Raw genomic sequence first — 23,009 nt, forward strand, 5'->3', positions numbered from 1 at the left:
TTACCAGAGAGAGAAGCTCCCACATCTGGGTTTTCAAACTGGGGGGCTCCTTAGCAGCTACTCAGAGTCTCATCTGGCACACCAACCTTCACAGGAAACCCTATGTAGAATTTTTTTTAATTAATTAATTTGTTTTCAGTTTTCTACAATCATTTCCGTAAGTCTTAGATTTTTCTCCTCCTCCTTCCCCCCTCCCTCCTCAAGATGGCATGCAATCTTATATGGTTTCTATAACATACATCCTGATTTAGCACATTTTCACATTAGTCATGTTGCAGAGAGGAATTAAAATGAATAGGGGAAACTATGAGAAAAAAACAAACCAAAACATAACACAAGAGAAAATATTCTGCTTCATTCTGCAATTCAATTCCATAATTCTTTCTCTGGATTGGGATGGCATTTTGCCTCAAGAGTCCTTTGGGAATATTTTAGGTCCTTGCATTGCTACGAAGGGCCAAGTCTACCAGAAAATTTCCTCACTCACTGTGAATGTTACTATGTACAATGTTCTCTTGGTTCTGCTCATTTCACTCAGCATCAGTTCATATAAGTCCTTCCAGGCCTCTCTGAAGTCTTCTTGTTCATCATTTCTTATAGTACAATAGTATTCCATTACATTCATATACCACAACCTGTTCAGCCATTCCCCAATTGACGAACATCCTCTAGATTTCCAGTTCTTGGTCACCACAAAGAGAACTGCTAGTAACATTTTTGTACATGTGGGGCCCTTTCCCATTTTTATCATCTCTTTGGGATACAGTCCTAGAAGTGATATTACTTGATCAAAAGATATGCACATTTTTGTAGACCTTTGGGCATAGTTCCAAATCGCTCTCCAGAATGGCTGGATTACCTCACAGCTCCACCAACAGTGAATCAGTGTTCCAGCTCTCCCACATCTTCTTTTATCACCTTCCCATTTTGTCATGTTAGCCAAATTGACAGGTGTGATGTGGTGCCTCAGAGTTATTTTGATTTGCATTTCTTTAATCAATAGCGATTTAGAGCATTTTTTCATATGACTATAGATAGCTTTAATTTCTTCCTCTGAAAACTGCCTATTCATATTCTTTGACCATTTATCAATTGGGGAATGACTTGTAGTCTTCTAAATTTGACTCAGTTCTCTATATATTTTAGAAATGAGGCCTTTATCACAGATACTAGTTGCAAAAATTCTTTCTCAGTTTTCTGCTTCTCTCCTAATCTTGGTTGCATTGGGTTTGTTTGTGCAAAAACTTTTCAATTTAATGTAATCAAAATTATCCATTTGGCACTTCAAAATGTTCTCTCTCTTATGTTTTGTCATAAATTTCTCCATTCTCCATAAATCTGACAAATACACTATTCCTTGCTTCCCTAATTTGTTTATGGTATCAGCCTTTATACCTAGATCACGTATCCATTTGGACTTTATTTTTGTGTATGGTGTCAGGCTTTGGTCTATGCCCAGTGTCCACCACACTATTATCCAGTTTTCTCAGCATTTTTTGTCAGACAGTGAGTTCTTATCCCAGAAGCTGGGGTCCTTGGGCTTATGAAACAGTAGATTGCTATATTCATTGACTACTATGTCTTGAGTACCTAACCTATTCTGCTGGTCTACCTGTATTTCTTAGCCAGTAGTAAGTGGTTGTGATGATTGCTGCTTAATAATAACTGGTAGAGCTAGGCCACCTTCCCTTCATTAATTCCCTTTATATTCTGGACCTTTTGTTCTTCCAGATGAATTTTGATATTATTTTTTTCTAGATCTAGAAAATAATTTTCTGGTAGTTTGATTGGTATGGCACTGAATAAGTAAATTAATTTAGGTAGAATTGTCATTTTTATTACATTGGCTCAGCCTACCCATGAGCAACTGATGCTTTTCCACTTACTTAGATCTGACTTTATTTGTGCAAAAAGTGTTTTGTAAGCTTCAAGAGACAAGTAAGAAGGAAATAATAAATAAGGCCAAATGAGCAAGGTAGGCAAAGTTTTGAGAAAAGGACTTGGGTTTCTAGGCTTGCAAGCAAACCTAGCCCTACATACTTTCAAAAGCAAAATGATCTCACAAAAAGGAAAGTAGTCTAATCTGTTTAAATGCAAAAAGAAAATATGAACATTTCTCAACTAGGCACCAGCATTTTAGCAATGCAAAATTCATACTTCCCTAGTTCTCTTATTAGTCTCAATATTAGTATGTGTACAGAATTCAGTAAAACATGAGATATCACCATATAAACATTGAGCAAATCAACAAATTCCAGTTTGCAAATGACATTTCAAATGGAATTGACTTAAAAGGGAAACACACACTGGAAAAATAACTGAACATACACAAAGAGATAAATTCTTTTTTTTTTTTTTTTTTGGTTAATTTCTCTGTCTAGAGTGAAGAATCTGCCTATAGGTTTCTGCAAATGTAAGGAACCTGATTTTGCCCCCAAAGACGGCCTCAGGTGTAATAGGTGTGTTCTTATTCTTACTATCCCAGAGCCAGGCTGGCTACATCTCCTCATAGAGGTACCCCAAGAGGTTGGGGGCATCTCTTGACCAATGCCATTAGCTTAAGTCCTGTCTGGATTCCCCTAGAGCCAACAGTGACTAACACCACAGTTCTATTTAGTGATTGAACATCTATTAGCTTTCAGAAAGAGATATTCACTTCAAAGATATAGCAAGCATTCAAATACAAACATTTCTTCCTAAGCCTCTGGGGAGAACTGGCTCAGATTTAGCTCAGTTCCTAAATGACATTGCCCCCACCAAGTCTATATCCAAATGTAGTGTTGCTGAGTGCTTGCTGGGTTGGATCCCAAAGATCACTTCTAAAGGTCACTCCATGCTCCTTGGGCCCTTAATACTAGCAAGATTTCTACAAAACCTGGTGTGGACTCAGACTCCTGGAATGCTGAACCAAAGGTAGCTCCCAGACCTCCCAAAGCTCATTCTCCTGACCTTTTAAACCCCTTTAAGCTGTAGTTACTGATCCCTTCATCTAAGAGAGAAAATGAACACAGAACAGAGGATCAGCTGTAGCCCATTTTCATGAGGCCACATGTCAGCCTTAGCGGGGGAAGAAGATGATAGCCTCTTTCTTTATAACATTGTCTCACTAGACACTATGGGGAAGGAGTCAGACCAAGAGCAGAGATACATGAAGAGAGAGCAGCCAAAAAGAATGCTAATCTACTGTTTTCAGTCTGGTAAAAGTTGGCAAAGTTCGTATCCATTAAGTAATGGATTTTAGGATATTTTCAATATTTGCACATAGTTAGAAATGATAGCAATCTTCAGTGGACGGTATAAATTGTGGTCTCAGAGAAGTAGTTTCCTTCTTATCCCCTGGACAAGGGAAAAAAGAAAGTTATTTTCTTCTCCTAACTGGGATCCCTCAAGCTGATTAAGGAGCATAATTTAAAATTTTGAAAATGAACCAAATGCTTTCAGTTCTCTCAGGTCTGGAGAGATGGGGCCTCAAAGGCCAAAAAAGTAAATAGAGCTAGAACCTCATGGTTCAATAAAAAGCATGTAAGCTCCAAACTCTTTTACATTCTAGAAAGAATATTTATTAATGGCACCTCTTAAAATGTCAGATTTAATAAAAAATACAGAAAGAAAAGTCTTTTTTAAATGTTACAAAGAGTTTCTCCATCATGCCTTTGACCCTATTTGAATTCTTCACAAAAACTAGTGGTTTATACTAGCATTCTCTCAGATTTTATCACAGTAACCATCTCTCAATGAGACTAGCCTATAATGATGATATTTTAAACTTAAAATTAATATCTTTTAAGACATGTCTGGGACTCCCGTCATCTGACACTGTGGATCTGCAAAGGTTTCTTTCTCTGAATGAGACAATTCTCCCTCATTCTTGGTGGGCGTGGGAACAGTGAGACAAGGGGTGTGAATCCCACGACATTTTTTTTCTGTGCATATTGCTTTAAATACAAAGAATGGTGGGCTTGAGTCTTTGCAATGTCTTCCTGACTATGTTCTGGGTACAAAATAAATCAATTCTGCTTAAAATGAACATAATGTGGGTTGGTGTAGGTAAGGTTTTGTTTTAACTTTTCCATCAGCCTGGACTAACCAAGCTAATTTGGCTTACATGGACATCATTACCTCCAACTTCACATTGGTATGGTCTCCTGATGAATGCATTGGCACTCTGATTTCTTCTTAAGGCCATTATTTCTGCTGCTTTACATTTCAGATACTCCAACAAATGTGATTGTCTTAAACATATTTTATGAAGTTCAAAATGTTTATTTTAAATCAAATTATGAATTGTACAGGCTGTTTCCTTAGGCATGAAGCTGTTGGGGTAGAATCTTGCATATGTATCAAATTCAGAACTTTCAATATTTACTCCTTCCTTTACATATAGAGACAGCAAAATTATTTAAAGGAATGACATTATTTGATTAAAATTGAACTAATTTGTGAAAATATCCCTCCTGTTTTTTTGCATTGCAGCCCTCCGAGGTTTCCAGGAAGTCCTCTGTTCTTTTCATTACAGCATGCACTTCTTTGTAAGCCACAAAGACAAGAATTCGGGGACTAAAACACAATATCCATCTTTTCCATTTCTAATCTCTCCATTATCTTTCCATTACAAGGTTTTAAATGCATTAGCTGTCATTATAAGATAAGAAATGGAATGCAGGTTTCCAGACAGCTATATTCAGTTATAAAAAACTAAAATGAGTTAAGAAATTCTGTGCAGTATAATCATCAAATTAAATTTAACTATGCATAGTGACCATGTCATAAGACTGACAAATGAAAACTTAATTCTGTCAAATAACACCAGAACAGAAAATGTAAGTAAAAAATAGAGATGCTCATATTTTAAATAATTTTCAGTGGCTAATCACACAACTGCATTTTCCCTGCATGGTAACATGTTTCAAGAGCATAAGACCCCACCCCTCTCACCATTTTCCTTAAATTCAATGAATGAAGTTTAGTTCTCATTAATTTTGAAGCAGCAATTCTTCTGAGCTTCTTGTCAAAAGTCCCAGTCAAAATATGAAAGGTTTCTGAAAAAAAAAAAACAAAAAACAACTGAAAGCATTTTGATAGGAATAACCTACAAGCCTGAATGCCTTCTCCACATGAGGCAGTAGGAGAGTTAGCAATATAACCTTAAAAAAAATGAAATAGCATCCCTTAGTGGTGTAGAAAGAAATTACGTTATAGAAAGAAAAAAGTAAACCGCACAATAAAAATCCTGCTGAGATACACAATTTACACACAGAAAATAATTCTTTTTCTCTTTTAACATACCCGCCCCCCCCCCAAAAAAAAACCCTCTTAAGCAGAACATTTTATGGTAATCACTGCAAAGTGGATTACGGGGATTCATAGTGCTTTCAGAAAGCAAAAAGGGAATTATTATATCTGTAACAAAAAGTGAAAATCAAGGATTAACATCTTTTAATGTATATGAAATTAAATTACCCTTAATACAACAGAGTCATCTTGGCAACCATTTCTCTTTAAGCGAATTTTCTACTGAGTTGGGACACAAATGAAAATAACCTTGTTTTCGGATAAATTTGGTTATTTTAGCTATTTACATGGCATTTAGTCACTGACTAGTTGGTGGTAATACCCAACAAATTCTGAAACACTAGCTAGAGTAACTGAGGCCCAAGAAAGTTAGAGCAGCCATATAGTGTGTGCTATAGAACCCTTACTTGAATTCTGTAGGTCTTAATTATCAGTACTTACAACATCCTGCTGCTGGACTTCTTACAAAGATAATATTTTCATGCCTCCCTTCTTTTGTGCCTCTATACCCTTGGCTACCTGTTCAAAATATCTTTGGCTTGGGCATATCATCAACTTTGAAAAATTTTCGAGAAAATTCCACAAGCTTCTTCAATAACCCATTCAAGCATTGGTACCACCTGAGAAAAGTGTTTTTCCAAATGTGCATCAGTGATATTTGGCCCAGCAGGTTCCCAAACAGGGGTTCTTAACATAGGATTTATGTGAATTGAAAAGAAAATCTTATAACTGTATTTCAATAGTTTCCTTTATAGTTCTCTATTTTATTTTATGTGTTTAAAACCATTATTCTGAGAAGGGGTGAATATGTTTATTTGACTACCAAAGGGATCCATGAAACACTCAAAAAAATAATAAGAATCTCCATTCTAAAAGAAGCTGCCATACTTGGAAGCCTAACTCTTTTCCTCCCACAGATTCCTTTCTTAGAATCAAGATAGAAGAGTGGAATTGCCAAGGGCTGAGCTAAATGAGGATACCCAGAGATCCAGTCAAAATGGTTTAGCAGTCTTCAGCTATGCAAAGGGTTACTGAGGGCTGGAACGTTCTACCATCTACTATTAATTGATTTACAATCAAGAATACAAGAAATATATAATACAAGGATACAAGAAATTGTGAGTTAAAGATTGTCAATTCTGGTATCCCATGAAGATGGCAAATTTAATGTAAATAAACCTAAGTCCCTCAGGAGCAATAAGTTCTATGCCTACCCTTTGAAAAACTGCACATCTGGTCACCACTCATGGTATCACCCTTCATCAGTAGAAATTCAGAAGTTGTTGTTTGCTGATGGCTGCACTCTTGAAACACATGCAAGTAAGCATGCAAATGATTAACAACTCTTTGCAGAATAAGCACACTGATGCTAAGCCTGAAGAAGAAGCAAGTCATGCACCAGGAGAACCCATTCCTAGTCAATTATTTTCATCAGCAATATGGAGTGAAAAGCTGTCACTGAATTTGCTATCCTGGCATCACGCTGTCCAACGATACACTAACTGACAATGAAGTCAAAAACTGAAAATTGAATCAAGATGACCAGCCAGTATGTCTTTTGTAGGGGCAGACAGATCATGTATTGACATGGCGCCATGCTACGGATCAGACTAAAAATGTGCAGAGTGGCAAACATGTCCAACCTCTACAGGACTATAGAACTTAGATCTATCACAGAATTCAAAATTGGTTTCTTGAGTAGATTAATAATATGTAAACTATATTTAACATACAACAAGACTGGAACTTGTGCTAAAATGCTGCTTGAGAGTGAACTGAAGTGAAGGTGATTATAAGCTGGGACAACAAAAGACACCTTGTGGTTCAGCTTTAAGCAGACATAAAGGCATGAAATGCTGACTATACAGACAGACCAGTCTGAAACTAAGGGAGCAGAGACAACAGGGTAGTTTATTTTAAGAAAAGCATTGGGCAATCTTTGAGAAAAAAAAAGAAAGGGCAATATTTTCCATTTTAGATTGTAAATTCTTAGAAAGCAGGGATTTTCCTTTAACATACTCTGCATAGTGCTTATTGGTGCAATGAATGCACAGATGCTTAAGAAGTACTTAAAATTAATGAAGTCGTTTCTCTTTACCTAAAATCATGAACAAAGTATTTTGTACTATGTTCTATCACCAAAAAAAGATGATGAAACATAAAGAAGCATAAAACTACATATAATACTACAAATTATTTTGTTAGGTTTTGTCTTGTCTTTTTATTCATTTTTGCCTCTCCTCGTATGCCTAGTGTTTAATAAAATGCCTATTGACTTGACTTAGTGATTTCAGGTACAAGGAAACTCCAATGATTTTGTTAATCAATCAACAAGAAATTATTACACACCTACAAAAGTACTATACTAAGTGCTGTGGATACAAACACAAATAAATAAATAATCCCTGTATATCAGAGAAACAAAATGTGTGTGCATATATGTTGTATATATATAGTGTGCATATATATATTATATATGTATGTGTACCTTTTTACTTACAGAATAAGTATGAACAGAATTCAAAATAAATACAAAGTTGCATTTATTTTGGAGGCCACTAGAAATTAGAGGAATTATAATAATAGCTAGTATTCATATAGTTCTTTAAAGTTTGCTATATGGTGTATATTATCTCATTTGGTCTTCACAGCCATCCAAAGACTGTCTTATCTGAAATTTCGATCAACTCCATGCCTGAAAGAATTCTACATATAGTAAGATTTTAATAAATGTTTGTTGAATCAATAAATGAATGGAATCCACTGATGATGAAATACTACCAAGCACATCATCTAAGCTCCAAACCCTTAAGGTCTTTTTAAAAATTAATGTAGTATCACCCTCACATGTAAACATCTTGCGCTAGGACAAAGTAGGTGCATAGGCACACATGCTACCTTACTATGCACCCTTTTTCACAAACAGGGCACCACTGAGCAGCCCTTCCGTTATTCCAAGCACAATGAGGGAAGGATCTTCCCCAGTTGCCTAGTGACAAAGCTCAGTTTAGATTCGTGGTGATGGGAGGTTTCAGGTAAGGTGTCCCTTAGAGTCCTACGGTGTATTCTTTGCAGATCCTAGCTACAAAGTTACAGACACGAGAAACTCCATCCCCTCTGTCTCCCAAGCCTGGAACGTTCTGAACTCCCACCCCTGGCTTCTTTCCAAGTCTCTGCTACAGTATCACCTTCTGCCAGAAGTCTTTCATGATCTCCGCAAGTGTGTGTATATAGATAGTCTATATATGTGTATGTATGGAGAAGGCAGGCTGTACATATATACACACATGTATATGTTTATACGGAGAACAGACTATACGGACACACACACACATACATCTGCGTGTACGTAGCTCTTCTAACCTGGTCCCCCCCATTAGAATGGGGGCTCCTTTAGGGAAGGGATTGTTTTTGTCTTTGCTTCTCCAGGGCTTAGCGCAGTGCCTGGTACACAGCTGGTGCTTAATACATGTTTGCTGCCTGACTTCAAGTGGAAAGGAAACAGCTGTGGTAATTAACAGCCACAGTAATTAACCTGCTTTCCCAAGAAGTGGGAGTCTTTCATGTATTTTCTCCTCCCCTCCTTTGTTTCCATAATCTCTTCTTCAGGCATGGGTAGAGTTTTCTCGCCCTGCCCTCCGAGCGCGCACACACACACCCTCTCTCTCACTGCAGGGAGGGTAAACTGAGGCACGGAGCTCCCTCGGGGTCGGCCAGTGACAGAGCTCTGACTCGGACCCCGACTCCGCACGGAGGGAGTTTCTCCGCGAGGCCCCGAGATCGAGGAGGGGGCGGCCGTTGGGCCCCGCAGCGGGGCGGCCCCGGCAGCTGCAGCAGCCCCAGAGGCAGCTCCGGCCTCGGGCCGGGGGGAGGCGCCCCGCCGCGCTCAGGGCCCGGCCTCCAGAGGACGGAAGGGGGCGGGCTCCACGCCGGGGCCTCGCCTCTTCCCGCTGCCGGGCCTTTGCCGCCGCCATGCTGCAGAAGCGGGAGAAGGTGCTGCACCTGAGGACGTTCCAGGGCCGCACTGTGCGCATCGTGAGGGAGCACTACCTGCGGCCCAGCGTGCCCTGCAACAGCCCGCTGTGCCCGCAGCCCGCCCGCTGCCGTAACGGTCAGAGCCGGGGAGGGAGCAGGAAGGGAGCTGGCGGGGGCGGGGGCGTAAACGCGGCCGAGGTTTCCGGCCCTCCCGCAGCTGTGGCGCCCCCTGCAGGGAGGGCCGAGGCGAGGCGTCCAGACGGGGTCTGCGCCTCCTCGTGGCGGCGGGGACGCGGGATGGCCCTGCGGCCTACGCCCGGCCAGGGCTAGGTGGTAAACACTGGGCGTGAGTCCCCGCCTCCCCCCCGGGGGCGGGGCTAGAGCCTGGGCCTGGGCGGGCCTGCGAACTGCGGCCTCCCCCGACTGCCTTCCGATGGGAACGTAGACCCCGGTTTGTGGGTAACGAGGCGTCCTCTGGAGGCGGGGTGGGGGGCGGCGGGAAGCAGGCATGGCCACACTGCGCCTGCGCGCCTGCGGTCGGCGCCCCTGCAGCGGGGGAGGTGGGGGGTTTCTGCTGCTTACCGCGCTCTAGAAAGTTTGCCCTGTATTTCAGCGTAAACGGGGTGGGGCTTTGGGGGTAACTTTTAAATATTTTTTATACGTATATATTATATGTAACGTATTATATCTAGAAACATCAGTCTGAGGCGCAAAAAGATTAGGACCCCCGCTCGTAGAGCTCATTCCCATCTTCTATCTCTCTCCCTTCCCCCTCCCGGCCGTCCTGCCCCCCACTTTCCCTCGGCCTTGTACTGGGGACTGGAGGTACACGTTGCTGCCTCATTAGAAGGTCGTCCTCCCCCCCTCCTCCCGTGTCTGGCCCGCAGTGAGGGCTTAATGAGAGCTTGTTGATTGATTGATCTCAAGTTGATTGATCTGCTTTGGGTTCCAGATTCGTGTTCTTAAAGATGATTCTTGTTTTGGAGCTTAGCACCCTGTAGTCTTATGAAAGGCGATGGCCTGTTGTCCGCCCCCTTAGGAACCGCCTGGCTCCAATGATGACTGGGCTGGAGACCATAGGAGAAGTGCCCTTGCTTTCTAAAGGCTCAGGGACCATTCCTGACTGGGGCAGGGTCTCCCAGAGCAGGCGAAAGGGTGGATTCTAATGGAAAAGTCCCATGGCCACCTGGATGCCCCCTTCCTCATGCTGTGCATGGATCCATACCTTTACCCACCATCATGGTGGCAGGAGACTTGCAGAAGCCATGGTAACCCTTGCTGTTAGTTCTTCCTGAAAAAACTTTGGCCTTTGGTGTGCTCTGCAGGGTCTTCTTTAAGACCACCCTCCAGTTCATACTGCTGAGTTTAATAATAGGTTTTAGAGTTGAAGGAACCTCCAGACTGAGGCCCAGAGGTGTTAAGTAACCAGCCCATATTATCATTCCTCTAGTGGAAGGTGGGTTGCGGAAGTCCTGTTTGGAATCCTTAACTTCAGGGCTTGGTGGAACATGAATGGTCAAAGTTGGGTAGACCCATGAGCTGGATGGAAATTGTATCATTCATTGCCATCCATAATAGTTTATTCAATTAACACCTGCGTTATAGATGACTAGCATTACTCTCTGAAACATAAGGAGAACTCCTGGCTTGAAATTATATTTAGAAATACATGATTCTCTGGAAATTGCCTTTTTCACTCAGTCTTCAGATATGAGTTGTTAGGCAGTAATGAGTTAACCCAGAATATCTAAGTAATCCTAAAAATGTGGTTTTTTTTTTCAGAAAATCCATCAACTTCCCCCAGTGCAGCTCTGGCACCATAATAAACCATGTTATGCTTTTATTTATCCCACCTTTAGAAAAATGAAGCTGCTAAGTTTACCTGGTCTTTGGCCCTCTACCAAAGTAGATCTGTCTTGTCTTTTAAAAACCATGCAAGGTAGTTAAGGTTGTAAGTTATTTTGTACGCTGGGACTCTGCGACATGGCAATGGTAATAAAGCAGCCTTGGAACTGTTGTCTCATCTCTTAAATTTTGCATTATGTTCCAGATGGGAAACTTTTGTCCAGTGATGTGACTCATTATGTTATCCCTGACTGGAAAGTTGTTCAAGATTACCTTGAGATTCTTGAGTTTCCTGAGCTGAAAGGTATTATTTTCATGCAAACAGCCTGTCAAGCTGTACAGCATCAAAGAGGACGAAGGTATATCTGTTTTGCATAATTTTTACTTCTGATTTGAACTTATTAAATAAGAAAGGTCCTGGAGGGGAAAGGGCAGGATAAGAAATCTATTATTTTGGAATAGGGAAAAGGAATTTTGGAACTAATTTGTTATTTACTTTTTTTTAATTTACTTGGAAATAATCTGTTATTTCTTCCTTTAATAAGGGATTATGGAAGGCATTTTTGAAGTTGTTCTATTTTATGGTTTTTGTTTTAGCACATGATCGAAGCATATTCGTTTGGCTCCGTAGCTCATATCCCAGTAGGTTGGTGTTTTAAGGTTACAACCAGCTCAACCTTCACATTATTTTGTTTTCTCTCTTGTGGAAGAAAGCTGATTGGTGATTTCTTTTTAGAGTCTTTAGCACGTTAATCTTGATATATACGTACATGTATACATAGAACTCTGTACATGTATGTGTATATACATATCCATTCTTTCAGAAACTTGCAGCAATTTATTGAAGGAAAACAAGTTCAGTATTTGCTGTAAAATCTATGCTTCTCCATTGCGAGTGCTTACAGATCATACCATCTAATAATTTACTGAAGGAGGCCTAAAATAAACTCATGTTTTGTTCTAGAGTCTCACCATAGCTGCCATCCACAATAATTGTATTTGCCAAACAAAGGCCTTCTGACAAAAGCCAGTCTCTTTCCTTATAAAAATATTTAAATGAAAAAAGTAATTGGCAGACTTTTAAAACAGAAATGCTTTAACAATGTTTTTGCTTCATTTAATGTTTTAAGAGGATTCTGTGATTGAACTCGGAGACCATACTTTGTTGAGAGATAGCATATTAGAGTTATATATCCAACCTAATACCTAAAATCATTTAAATACAGGAGTTATTTATTCTTATTAAACATTGACGTTTCCTCATGACTTGACAGTGAAGGGTGTAAAGTGTTTTTATTTGTATATTAAAATGATAAATTGCCTTTACTACATGTCCTGTTCATAAAAATGTGCATTAAGTAGATTGTGTGCAGGTTTTTCAGATAGAATATTATTAAATGAGTTTGAAGATGATTTTGTTCTGACACTAAGATAGAAATGTTTTTACATTTCCAAGTTTAAATGCAGCTCCAGGTGCCATATTTCACTTTCTCCAACAAAAATCAATTTGTTGTGATCATTTGGATTGCTGACACAGTGCAGAACCTGATAATCTTTTGTTTTTTAAAAATATTTTTATTTTGAAGGATTTTTAAAGCAATACCAAATCCTCCACTTGTAAAGTGATGAGTTTTAAATATAGTTTTCTCCGAAACGTTTCTAAACAAATCTGTCTGTTGAAAAGCTGTTTTGGTTTTCCAGTGCTTGATGTAGTTGTGAATTGTCTTATAATTAGAATTTATGCAGTAGTCCTGTAGATACACCATGGTCACATCGTAGTCAGTAGTCCATATTGAGCCCCTCCTGTGGTACCATTTTTGGGGAGGTATAGAAGGAAGATGTGGACCTTACTTTAGTGACCTTAAAATTCGAGTTGGGAAATGGTGGCTGGGAAGCTCCTAGCTCGTTCTCCTTGTGACTTGGTTAGTGTCTTCTCCTTCGATCCAGTCCAGAGGCTTTCTACTGCCTCCAGGATAAAATAGAAACTCCTCTGTTGAACTTTTAAAGCTCTACACCACCTGGCCCCCTGTTTTCCAGCCTCAGTAGACATCACTCATCTCTTACACGTTGTGATCCAACCAAAGTAGACTTTCTCTTTGTTCTTCCCTCCCAGCGCGCCCTGTCTTTGCTTCTGCACTGGCTGCTCCCCACCTGGAGTGCTTTCGGCCCCTCTTTATCATAGCCTCATAACAACCTTTTCTTCCTTTAAATACTCAACTCCAGTACTGTCTTCTGCATGATACTTTTCCTGATGCCGTCCTCCTCAGCTACTAGTGCCCAACCTCCCAAACTGCCTCATGTTAACTCGTGTGTGTGTGTGTGTGTGTGTGTTTAACTTTATGTTTATGCTGAAAGCTAATCGCCAATGGGAATTGTCTCTTCCTTTGTACTTGTACTCCACAGCAGCTAGTGCGGAGCTTGGAGCATAGTAGGTACTTTATAAATACTTAGTGATTGATTGATTGTTGAGGTAAAATCCAGCTTCTCAAGTTCCCATGCACATGAGCCCCACCCCTTCAGAGTTTCTATGCTGACTTCCCGTTCCTTTTCATTGGGTTCCCTCAAACAAAATTCTGTTCCTTTTAGACCTCTTCCTTCCACATTTTTCCATCTTCTTGCACCTATGGAAACCTGGCTCTGCCCCAAAAACACTCTATCCCTGATCACCCTCTTCAGTATGGGAGGACTCTGCTTTTCTTTTTTCACCACCTCTCCTGTCCATCAGTCTTGGCAGTTCTACATCTACAATGTCTATTATATTTGTCTCTTGCTGTCCAATTCAATTCAGTTACCATTTATTAAACACCAGCTAGGGATGGCTAAAGTACTGAGCCTGGAACCAAGAAGACGAGTCTTCCTGAGTTCAAATACATCTACAGACACTTACTAGCTGTGTGACCCTGGGTGAGTCACTTAACCCTGTTTGCCTCAGTTTGCTCATCTATAAAACTAGCTGGAAAAGGAAATGGGAAAACCACTCTGTTACCTTTGCCAAGAAAATCCCCAAATGGGATCGGGAAGAGTGGGATGCAACTGATAAATGACTGTCCAAGCTTAGCACTTGTGCTAAGTGCTGGGGGTACCAAAGGACAGTCCTTGCCCTCAAGGAAGTTTCTAATGGAGAGGAAACTGGAAAGGACTGGAGGTAGAGGGCAGGCCAGGATGCCAGGAGTGACCCTCAGGCAGGAGCAGGACAGGGGCATCTAGTTCCATGACTTGAAACCAGGCAGGACCACAGATACAAAGTGAAGTGCTCTGGGAGTCCAGCTTCTGCCCTCCACAAAGGAGAACTTTGGGAGGAGTTGAGCCTTCCCCTGTTCTGCCCTCCAGTCAGAGGGGAGAGGAGGCCACGAATCTGGAAGTGACCAGTTTATCCTGGGAGGGGTATCCTGGAATGTCCCCACACCCAGCCACCACTCTAGTTTTTATTACCTTGCCTGAGTTTTTGCAACAGCCTCCTAATTGATCTCTGCTTCCAGCCTGTCGCTTCTCCAATCCATCCTCTGTACAGCTCTGACCATGTCACTCCTCTGCTCAGAAATCTTCAGTAACTCCTTGCTGCTTTGAAGATAAAGTGCCAGCTGCTGAGCCTGGCTCTTAAGGGCTTTCACAGTCTGACTCTAGCCCATTCTTCCTCCCTTATTTTAGCATTAGTCTCCTTTCCATATTCTGTATTTCTGCCAAGTAATCCTGCTAATTGTTTGTTATACTGAACATTCCCTCTCTTGCCTCCATGCCTTTGTATAAAACTGTCATCCCCACCAGCAATGCCCTTCCTCCTCGCCTTTGCTTCTTAGCATCCTCAGCTTTCTTCAGGCATGGCAAAGGTTCCGTAGCTGACTACAGCCTTGCCTGCTTCTCTGGTTGCTGAGTGATCTCTTTCTCCCCAAATCATCCTTCATGTAAAACGAAAGCCCCTTGAGGGCAGAGACAGTTTTTAGTATTCATCTTTGTGTCCCCAGCACCTGGCACGTAGTATTTAACAAATGTTTATGGAATAGAATTGGACTAAAGGACCATTCCACAGCAATTTATAAACAAATACAAGCCAACATAACAACCTCTAAATGCTCCAGAGAGTGATCAGGGTGGGCTTCTCAGAGGAGGCCAAGTTTGAGCCAGACTTTTCTGCTCTGTTGAAGTAATAGATGTGTATCAGGGGAAAGGAGGGAAGGATGAACCTTGGGAGAAATGGCCGGAGTTGAGGCCAAGAGACTGGTGTCTACAGTGCTTCTGTAGCTGTGTTGCTTATTAAGCAGACTTTGAGTTTTTCATTTACTCATTGGTTGATATTACATAGAACATTTAGCTTTGCTTAAGTTTTAGAAAAGTTAGCAGATTGAATGTTTATGGAAAGATGTTGAGTCCCAGATGTATATACATATCAACATACTTAAGATATACTGAATGGGAAGACAGACTTGAAAAATTTTAACTTTTAAGATTCCAACTACAGATTACCTGTACCTTTTCGTATTCCAATTTGGAACAGCTAAGGCTGTGGGTATGTAAGTATTTTTTATTCTTAATGGATGACTCTTGTGACGCTTGTAAATAATGCATGTCATTTGACCTACTTTGGGGAAGCTTTTGATTCAGGGCAGAGAAAGATCTGTTAATTATACAGAGTCTAGTATGAAGCACATTTAACCAGAAGTCAGGAAAACTGGATTCTGCTTTTGTTGTCTTCCTGACTAACTGCACCCTTGGCTGAGTCTCAGCATGTCTGTGCTCACGCTGCCCAGTTCATTTCTTGGGGACTGGGCAAGAAGAGTTTAAATAAAACGTCAGCCCATCCTTTCAAAGGAATGGCACCGAAATAATACTGATAGGTGGTAAAGTATGCTGAAGGACGTCCCAGGTGAAATAAGGAGGGCAAGGAAAACTTCCCCTTTGTTGCTTTTATTGTAGAATTTTAATTTTTTTCTCAATTACATATAGACAAAAATTTTCAATATTTGCTTTTTAAAATTTGAAGTTCTAAATTCTCTCCCTCTCTTCTCTCCCCTCTCCTTGCGGTGCCAAACAACTTGATATAGATAATATATGCACAGTCATACAAATCATTAGGGAAAACTTCCTTGAGGAGGAAGCGTTTGTATTGGGCTTTCAGCAATGGGTGTGAACCACAGATAAGACTTTCCAGGGATGGGGAACAGTGCCAGCAAAGCCCAGAGGCAAACTTTGAAGTTGGGTCTTCTGACTGTGAGTCCTGTGTTCTCTTCACCATCACATATTGGTTAAATGTATTGGGAAGCCATAGAAAAGGGGATGGTCTTGGGATATGAAAATGACACTTGTCCTGGAAGTCAGAAGGCCTCAAGTCTCCTACTTACTAACTGGGTGATGGGGATGACTAGAGGCAAGGCAGGTCAGTCAGGCTCTCTGGAACTCAATTTCCAAATATGTCAGAGGGTGTATGATAACATAGGGTTGTTGTGAGGAAAGCTCTTTGTACTGTGTCAAATGGAAGATACTGTTATTGTTATTATCTTATTAGAGGAACCGGCTGCCTCAAGGCCACATGTGGCCTTCTAGGTCCTCAAGTGAGGCCCTCTAACTCGATTCAAGTTTGGATTCTGTCAATGGGCCACATTGAAGACCTAGAGGGCCACATGTGGCCTCAAGGCCGCAGGTTCCCCACCCCTGATATATAGACCTTAAATATCCTATGAATCTATAATTTTTTGGCTATGGTTGCTTGTACTGCAGTCCAGATCACAGCCACTCTCTAAGTAGGTTGAATCACCAGGCCTGTCCTTGAATCTTTGCCAGGTTTGTGAGAACTTTGCTCCACTGCCTTGGCCTTTGAAAACCATAACATAGAATCACAGTGGAGATTTAAGGCACTAAAAGTGTGTGGTCACATATGAGGCCTGTGACTTCCTTGGTTTGTCACTTAAAGCCCTTTGCAAACCAGCTCCTGCCTGTCTTTCCAGGGTTATTATACTTTATTTCCTTTTCTGTACTCTGCATTCCATCCAGAGCTTCTCATTTACCAGTTCTCATACGAGATATCTCATCTCTCCTCTCCATGCTTTTGCCTAGGTTGGTTGATCGGCCCTCTTGGAATACACTTCGTCCTCACCTCTATCTCTTCAGATCTCTACTTTCCTTCATAACTCAACTTAAATTCTGTCTCCTGTGTGAAGTCTTTCCCAGTCCTTCTGACCTACTAATGCTTCTCCCTCCTCTGAAATTACTGTCTATGTGTGTATGTGTAGGTATATATGTATATGTAATGTGTGTCATAACATATATATGTATAAAACCACAACATATATAGAAAATAATCTGTATGATCATCATAATAATATGTAACACATGCATCTTACATACACACACACACATATACTTATATGTGTACATGTTGTTTTCTTCTATAGACTGTAAGCTTCTTGAGAGCAAAGACTTTGATTTTTGTCTTGGTATACCCTGTGACTCACCTAGGCATGCTGTGCCCTGTGCCTAGTCTGGGTATGGTAAAAGCTGAATCAATGAACTTCAACTGAGTAGATTGTGTTCTGAGGATGCTTAGTCAGCATTTATTTGCAAGGGAGACGATAAAGCGCTTCATCTTTGCTTTCAGAAAAGCTTTTTGTTTTCCCCAGTGTGGATTAGTTGAGCAGTATATGACTCCAGTGTTTTTCATACTGAACCAAGAGTAAATGCTAATTACCTGCCTTGTATAATTTACATGTTAATTTAACATCTGGTTTACTATGAACAATACTTACTTTTTTTCAGAGAAATAATAAATTTTGTTTAAATAGCTATAAATGTCTCCATTCTTCTGTGTTGCTATCTTCTGAAAAGGACTTTCTTTCTTACGAACTTGATCCATTCATCCATGGCTGCAGGCTTGACTTTCAGGTCTGATTGACATGTTCCTCCTTCTTAGGGAGGAAAATCTTATAACCCTGTATTAATGCTCTGGAAAATGTAATTAACTCCCTGTTTTCCACGCACTGAAGCAACAATGTACTGGAGAAAGAGTCCGCCCTAGAGCAGGGAAGACATAGGTCCAGGGTCCCACATCTGACACATGCTAGCAGTGTGACCCTGACAATTCATTTAACCTTTTAGTACCTCAGGCACTACTAAGATTTATGATCTTAGTCTCTAAGACTAAGTTGCAGAACACTTACCAGCCTGCAAGTTTCTCAATGGAAAATGAAATCACAGATCCAGATCAGAAGTCGTGTTTTACAAGGATGGGCCTGCTGACAGACTCTGTGACTATCAGAGGGCCACCTGTGGCAGGAGAAAGATGAAATGACTGAAAAAACAAAGGTTTAATCTCCTAAGTATAATGAATTCTTAAGCAGTATGTGCCAATTGACTAACCAGGACCAGACCTCCTTAGCTTAGAGTTGGACCCCAAATACAGGGTGAGACAGACTTTTATACATTAAAAACAATCAAAGAAGGTCAATTAATTAAAAGGAAACAATAGAGCATTAGGTAATCTGATTTCTAATTGGATGAAAGATTAGGGACTTTCCAAGTGGGGAGGAGAAAAGCAAATAGCTACGGTTCCCTAAATTCAGAAAAAGAGGTATCCCACTCCCCCCAAGTGTCTATAAACAACCAAAGGAACATGGAAACTAACTGGCTGATCAATACAGGGCCAGTTTTCAGATAAAACATACAGGTTACTTCAGGTATACAATAGTGAGAAAACCTCTCGCATCAATCTTTGGATGTGACTGGGTTTCTGGTCAGCTAACCAAGGTCTTGAGTTAAAGGTCTCATTGAGTAGCAGCTACTCTTACTTAGCCAAAGGCCTTTTGAATTGACGAAGAATTCATTACCCTGTAGCCAATATGGTGATGAACCTCTGAATTTAGTTATTTAATGATGGATCTAGTCTAAATTCTGTCTTGTGAGAAAAGTTTATTTAGCTGTTTAGCCCTCCCTCACTTAAAGTCAAGTGCAAGTCATGTCATCATTTCTTGGATTTCATGGCCCTCTTCGAAAACGAAGGACAGACACATCAACAATTCAACTGTGGGAACTGGGAGAAAACCTTGCCTAGTTATTTGTGTTTTGTTTTGTTTGAGTCTACATCCTGTGTGGCCTGGAAACTACTTGCTGCTTAGAGACCTTTAACTAAGGACCTAAAGTCTCAGGAGCTAGAAAAGAGAAAAACTATTGGAGATAAAAGGGCAGATATCACCATGAAACGGTAGCAACACATGTGTAATCAAAAAATGCCAATCTAAGTAAATATTTGTTAATTTAAAAATAATTAGACATTTTCTTTGAAGTGCTTTTTTCTAATTTGATTTTCAGCTAATGTAACCACACTAGGAAAGCACCTGCTTCATTAGATTTTATTTTTCTTCTTTATGTCATAGACAGTATAACAAACTTCGAAATCTCCTAAAGGATGCCCGCCATGATTGTATTCTTTTTGCTAATGAGTTCCAGCAATCCTGCTATCTTCCAAGAGAAAGAGGAGAGTCTATGGAAAAATGGCAGACCAGGTACAGTATGGAATCTCTATGAGTTATCACTTTTTGGTATGATTATTATTTGCAGCTTTGTGACCTTTTAACATTAGGATTTGACTAGAAAATATGACAGGATGAACCAGCAGTTATTCTGCATCTGCAATTTCTACTAAAATGCCTGAAACCTAAATAAAAACAGATTTTTTAAAATACTATTTCAACAATTAATTTCTACAAACATTAAACATCTAATATCTACAAAGTGCTGTGCTAGGTGCTAGAGATATTAAAAAATGGGAAATAGTTTTGCTCTCAAGCAAACTTTTTTTTTCCTGGAAAAGTACTTAGAGATGTGAGTAAATGCAAAGTAATTTGAGGAGGGAGGGGCCACTAACCAAATGATGTAATAAGAAAAGGATTCAGGTAGAAGGTGGCAGCACTCTTGAACCTTGAACAATGGTATGGTTTCTGTTTTGTGAAAGTCTACAGATGTGGGATGTGGCCTGTTGAGTATGAGAAACAGCTGCTGGGACAGTTTGAGGGGTAAATAGAGGGTGTGAAGGAGAGCATTGTGAAATAACACAGGAATAATAGATCGTATCCAAATTGTACAAGACCTTAAATTCCAGGCTAAGAAGTTTGAATTTTGTCTCAAAAGCAAGGGGGAGCCACTGAAGGTTTTGAATAAGGAAGAAACCTGTGCTTTAGGAAGATGATTTTTGGCATCTTTATGAAGACTGGATTGAGCAGGGGAAGAGAATGGAGGCAGACAGACCATTTAAGAGACTCAGGTCAGTGGGCAGGAGGATCTGAACTGAGGTAGTGACAGTGTGAATGGAGCTGTGGAGCCAGATAAAAGAGAGGTTGTCAAGGTAGAAGCAAGAAGACTTGACATCTTGATTTGAACATGGTGGACAAGGGATTGAGACAAGTCAGAAGTGGCTCACAGATTTCAAACCTAAGTGACTAGGAAGATGGTGGTACACTTAAAAATAGGGAAATTTAGAGAAGGAGCTGGTTTGGGAGGTAAATGATGACCGGATTTGGACGCGATCAGTTTGAGATGCTAATGGGGGAACTATATGAAACAGGTAGTTAGGGATGAAGCCTGGAATTCAGGGAAAAGGTTGGGTTTGAAGAGGTAGATTTAAGACAACAGAGAGATGATAATTGAACTTATTTTCATGAAACTAGATGAAATTATGGGAAAAGTGTAAGAAAAAAAGGGAAGGGAGCCTGGGATACCTTCTAGTAGGAGATAGGATGTGAATACTGAACCAACAAAGGAGACTGAGAAGGAAATGGTCATAGAGGTAAAGAAAGAATATTCAGGAGGAGTGGGTGGTCAACAGTATCAAAAACCAGAAAGATTAGGGAGGATAAGAACTGAGAAAAAGCAACCGTATTTCACAATTAAGATGTCACTGAACAAATGGTTTTAGTAGAACAATGGACTTAGAAGCTAGATCGTAAGAGGGTGAGAGTGAAAAAGTCATGAGAAAAGGGGGGTCGTAATTGTAGACTGATCTTCCTAGAAGTTTTGCAATAAAAGGTAGAAGTTAAAAGGGATCATAAACTTGATAAGGGACATTTTTAAGTATGAAGTAAGAAGTAAATAAAAAGCCAGTGGATAAGGAGAGATTGAAGATGAGAAAGAAATGATCAGTTGGGCAAGCTTCAAAAAAGGAATGGGAATGGGAGAGATTAGGAAGAAGACACAAGTAGAGGGCTAACCTTGGCAAAGAGAAGGGCTGTCCTCTGAGTTAAGTCCTTAGAAGATGACTTGGCCACTTACCACATGCTTAACCCTCTACCCAGAGGACAAAATTATAAAAGATAATGTAGCAATCACAGTGAAGGAGAAGAAAGATGCCATTGAATGGAGGAAGAAAGGGAGTTAGGCCCATAGTCCTTTTTTAGAGAAAGAAAATGAAAAAAAAATTGATGAAACATCACAATAATAGCCGATATTTATATAGAACCTTAAGGTTTACAATTATGATCTCTCCATCTAGTCATAACAGCTCTATGAGGAGACATATTGGGTAGATAAATTAAATTGTTGGTGATACTCAAGGTTTTGAAGCATTGAATAGTGGAGAAGAGGGAGCTCACAGTGGATGGCTTCTGTTTTCTCAAGTAGGATTTTGAGGTAATCTGTTCTGAGAGGGTGGGCTGGCATTGAGACCTAGAGAAGAGATGAGGTTTAAAATGACTGCTATAGAGACAGTGGTAGAGAACCAGTTAGCAGTGAATAACATGAGTGCCACATAGCAGTGAGGGCCCACTTGAGGTTTGATAACAACACTTCGTAGTGGGTCTAGTCAGCATGATTGTATGACTTCCTTCAGAACTGTTCAGAATCTTGGGAGTCAGAGCAGAGAAGGCGGGGTATTACCTAGGGTTTGAGAGTGACAGGATGTGAGTGGCAGAAAGACAAGATAGTGCCTTGTTGAACTGGTTAACAAGGCTGTGTAGGAAAGAGAATGCGATTAGAACTAGGGTAATAGATTGGGAAAACATGGAAGGAGAGAGGGACTGAAAGATGTCATTAGGACAAAGTGAGATAATGGGAGAGGTGGAATGATAGAAGACTGTGATCAAAGAGGTGAGTTTTTTAGGTCAAGATCATGAAGATTCAACCAGCTAGGGTTCAACAAAATGCAGTTCACCATCGTGAAGTGTAAGGTAAGACCTTGTCATGACCTGGCTTCTGTTTTGGGGGGTGTTTTTTTTAAACTGTACCTGTGATTTCATTGGTTTAGGGAATTCCCATTGAAGAAACTCCCTCTACCAATGCATATCAGCACCTGCTCTACAACTTAACATTTTAAAGAATTTACTAAAAGCCCTGAGAAGGGTCCCAGGATCACCCAAGCCAGTACGTGTCAGAGATAGCATTTAAACCCAGGTTTTCCGGGCTCTGATTTATAGCTGAATAAGTAATTTAAAAATTTCATCCTCAGAGTCTTTGTAGCCATCTCTGAGAGTTGAGGTTTCTGTACTGGAGGCACATCCTCAGAATTTCCATTACACCAGGTAGCATGGCAAACGTTTCTTCTGATCCTGTCACCATGTGAGCAGATGAGATCATCACCATCAGTATGAAAATACTGCTGTAAATCACAAGTCAGATCTCTCTTCCTCTGTTTGACACGAGTTCAGTGACTGAGACCAAAATGTGTTTCTTCATACGTGAATATAGCTTGGCTTACCGATCCTTCGAGGGTGGCCTGGGTACTCACCACATGCCTAGCCCTCTGTCCAAAGGACAAGGTTATGAAAGGTACAAAAAAGCAGTCACAGTGAAGGAGAAGAAAGGGTCTATTGGATGGAGGAGGAAAGGATATTAGACTCATAGGCTTTTATTAGGGAAAGGAAATGAAAAAAAATCTGATCCAGCATCATAATAATAGCCGATACTTACACAGAACCTTAAGG

The 23,009-nt window shown here is 40.5% G+C and overlaps 1 protein-coding gene across 5 annotated transcripts in view; it reads left to right on the forward strand.

Moving 5' to 3' along the window:
• The first annotated feature begins 9,109 nt into the window (after positions 1 to 9,109).
• DIS3L (DIS3 like exosome 3'-5' exoribonuclease) overlaps positions 9,110 to 23,009 on the forward strand; it is a 42,378-nt gene continuing 28,478 nt past the window's right edge. For 2 of the 5 annotated variants that reach the window (XM_072614523.1, XM_072614560.1), the window contains exons 1-3: positions 9,663 to 9,718; positions 11,318 to 11,471; positions 19,473 to 19,601. In XM_072614523.1, the coding sequence (XP_072470624.1) occupies positions 11,428 to 11,471; positions 19,473 to 19,601 (173 nt within the window). In that variant the 5' untranslated portion in view covers positions 9,663 to 9,718; positions 11,318 to 11,427. Of the gene's footprint in view, positions 9,404 to 9,662; positions 9,727 to 11,317; positions 11,472 to 19,472; positions 19,602 to 23,009 lie in introns of those variants that run through there. The other 3 variants (XM_072614532.1, XM_072614570.1, XM_072614542.1) reach the window with 3 other exon arrangements.

Source organism: Notamacropus eugenii, chromosome 1, assembly GCF_028372415.1.
Source record: "Notamacropus eugenii isolate mMacEug1 chromosome 1, mMacEug1.pri_v2, whole genome shotgun sequence".
NCBI classification, from domain to species: domain Eukaryota; kingdom Metazoa; phylum Chordata; class Mammalia; order Diprotodontia; family Macropodidae; genus Notamacropus; species Notamacropus eugenii.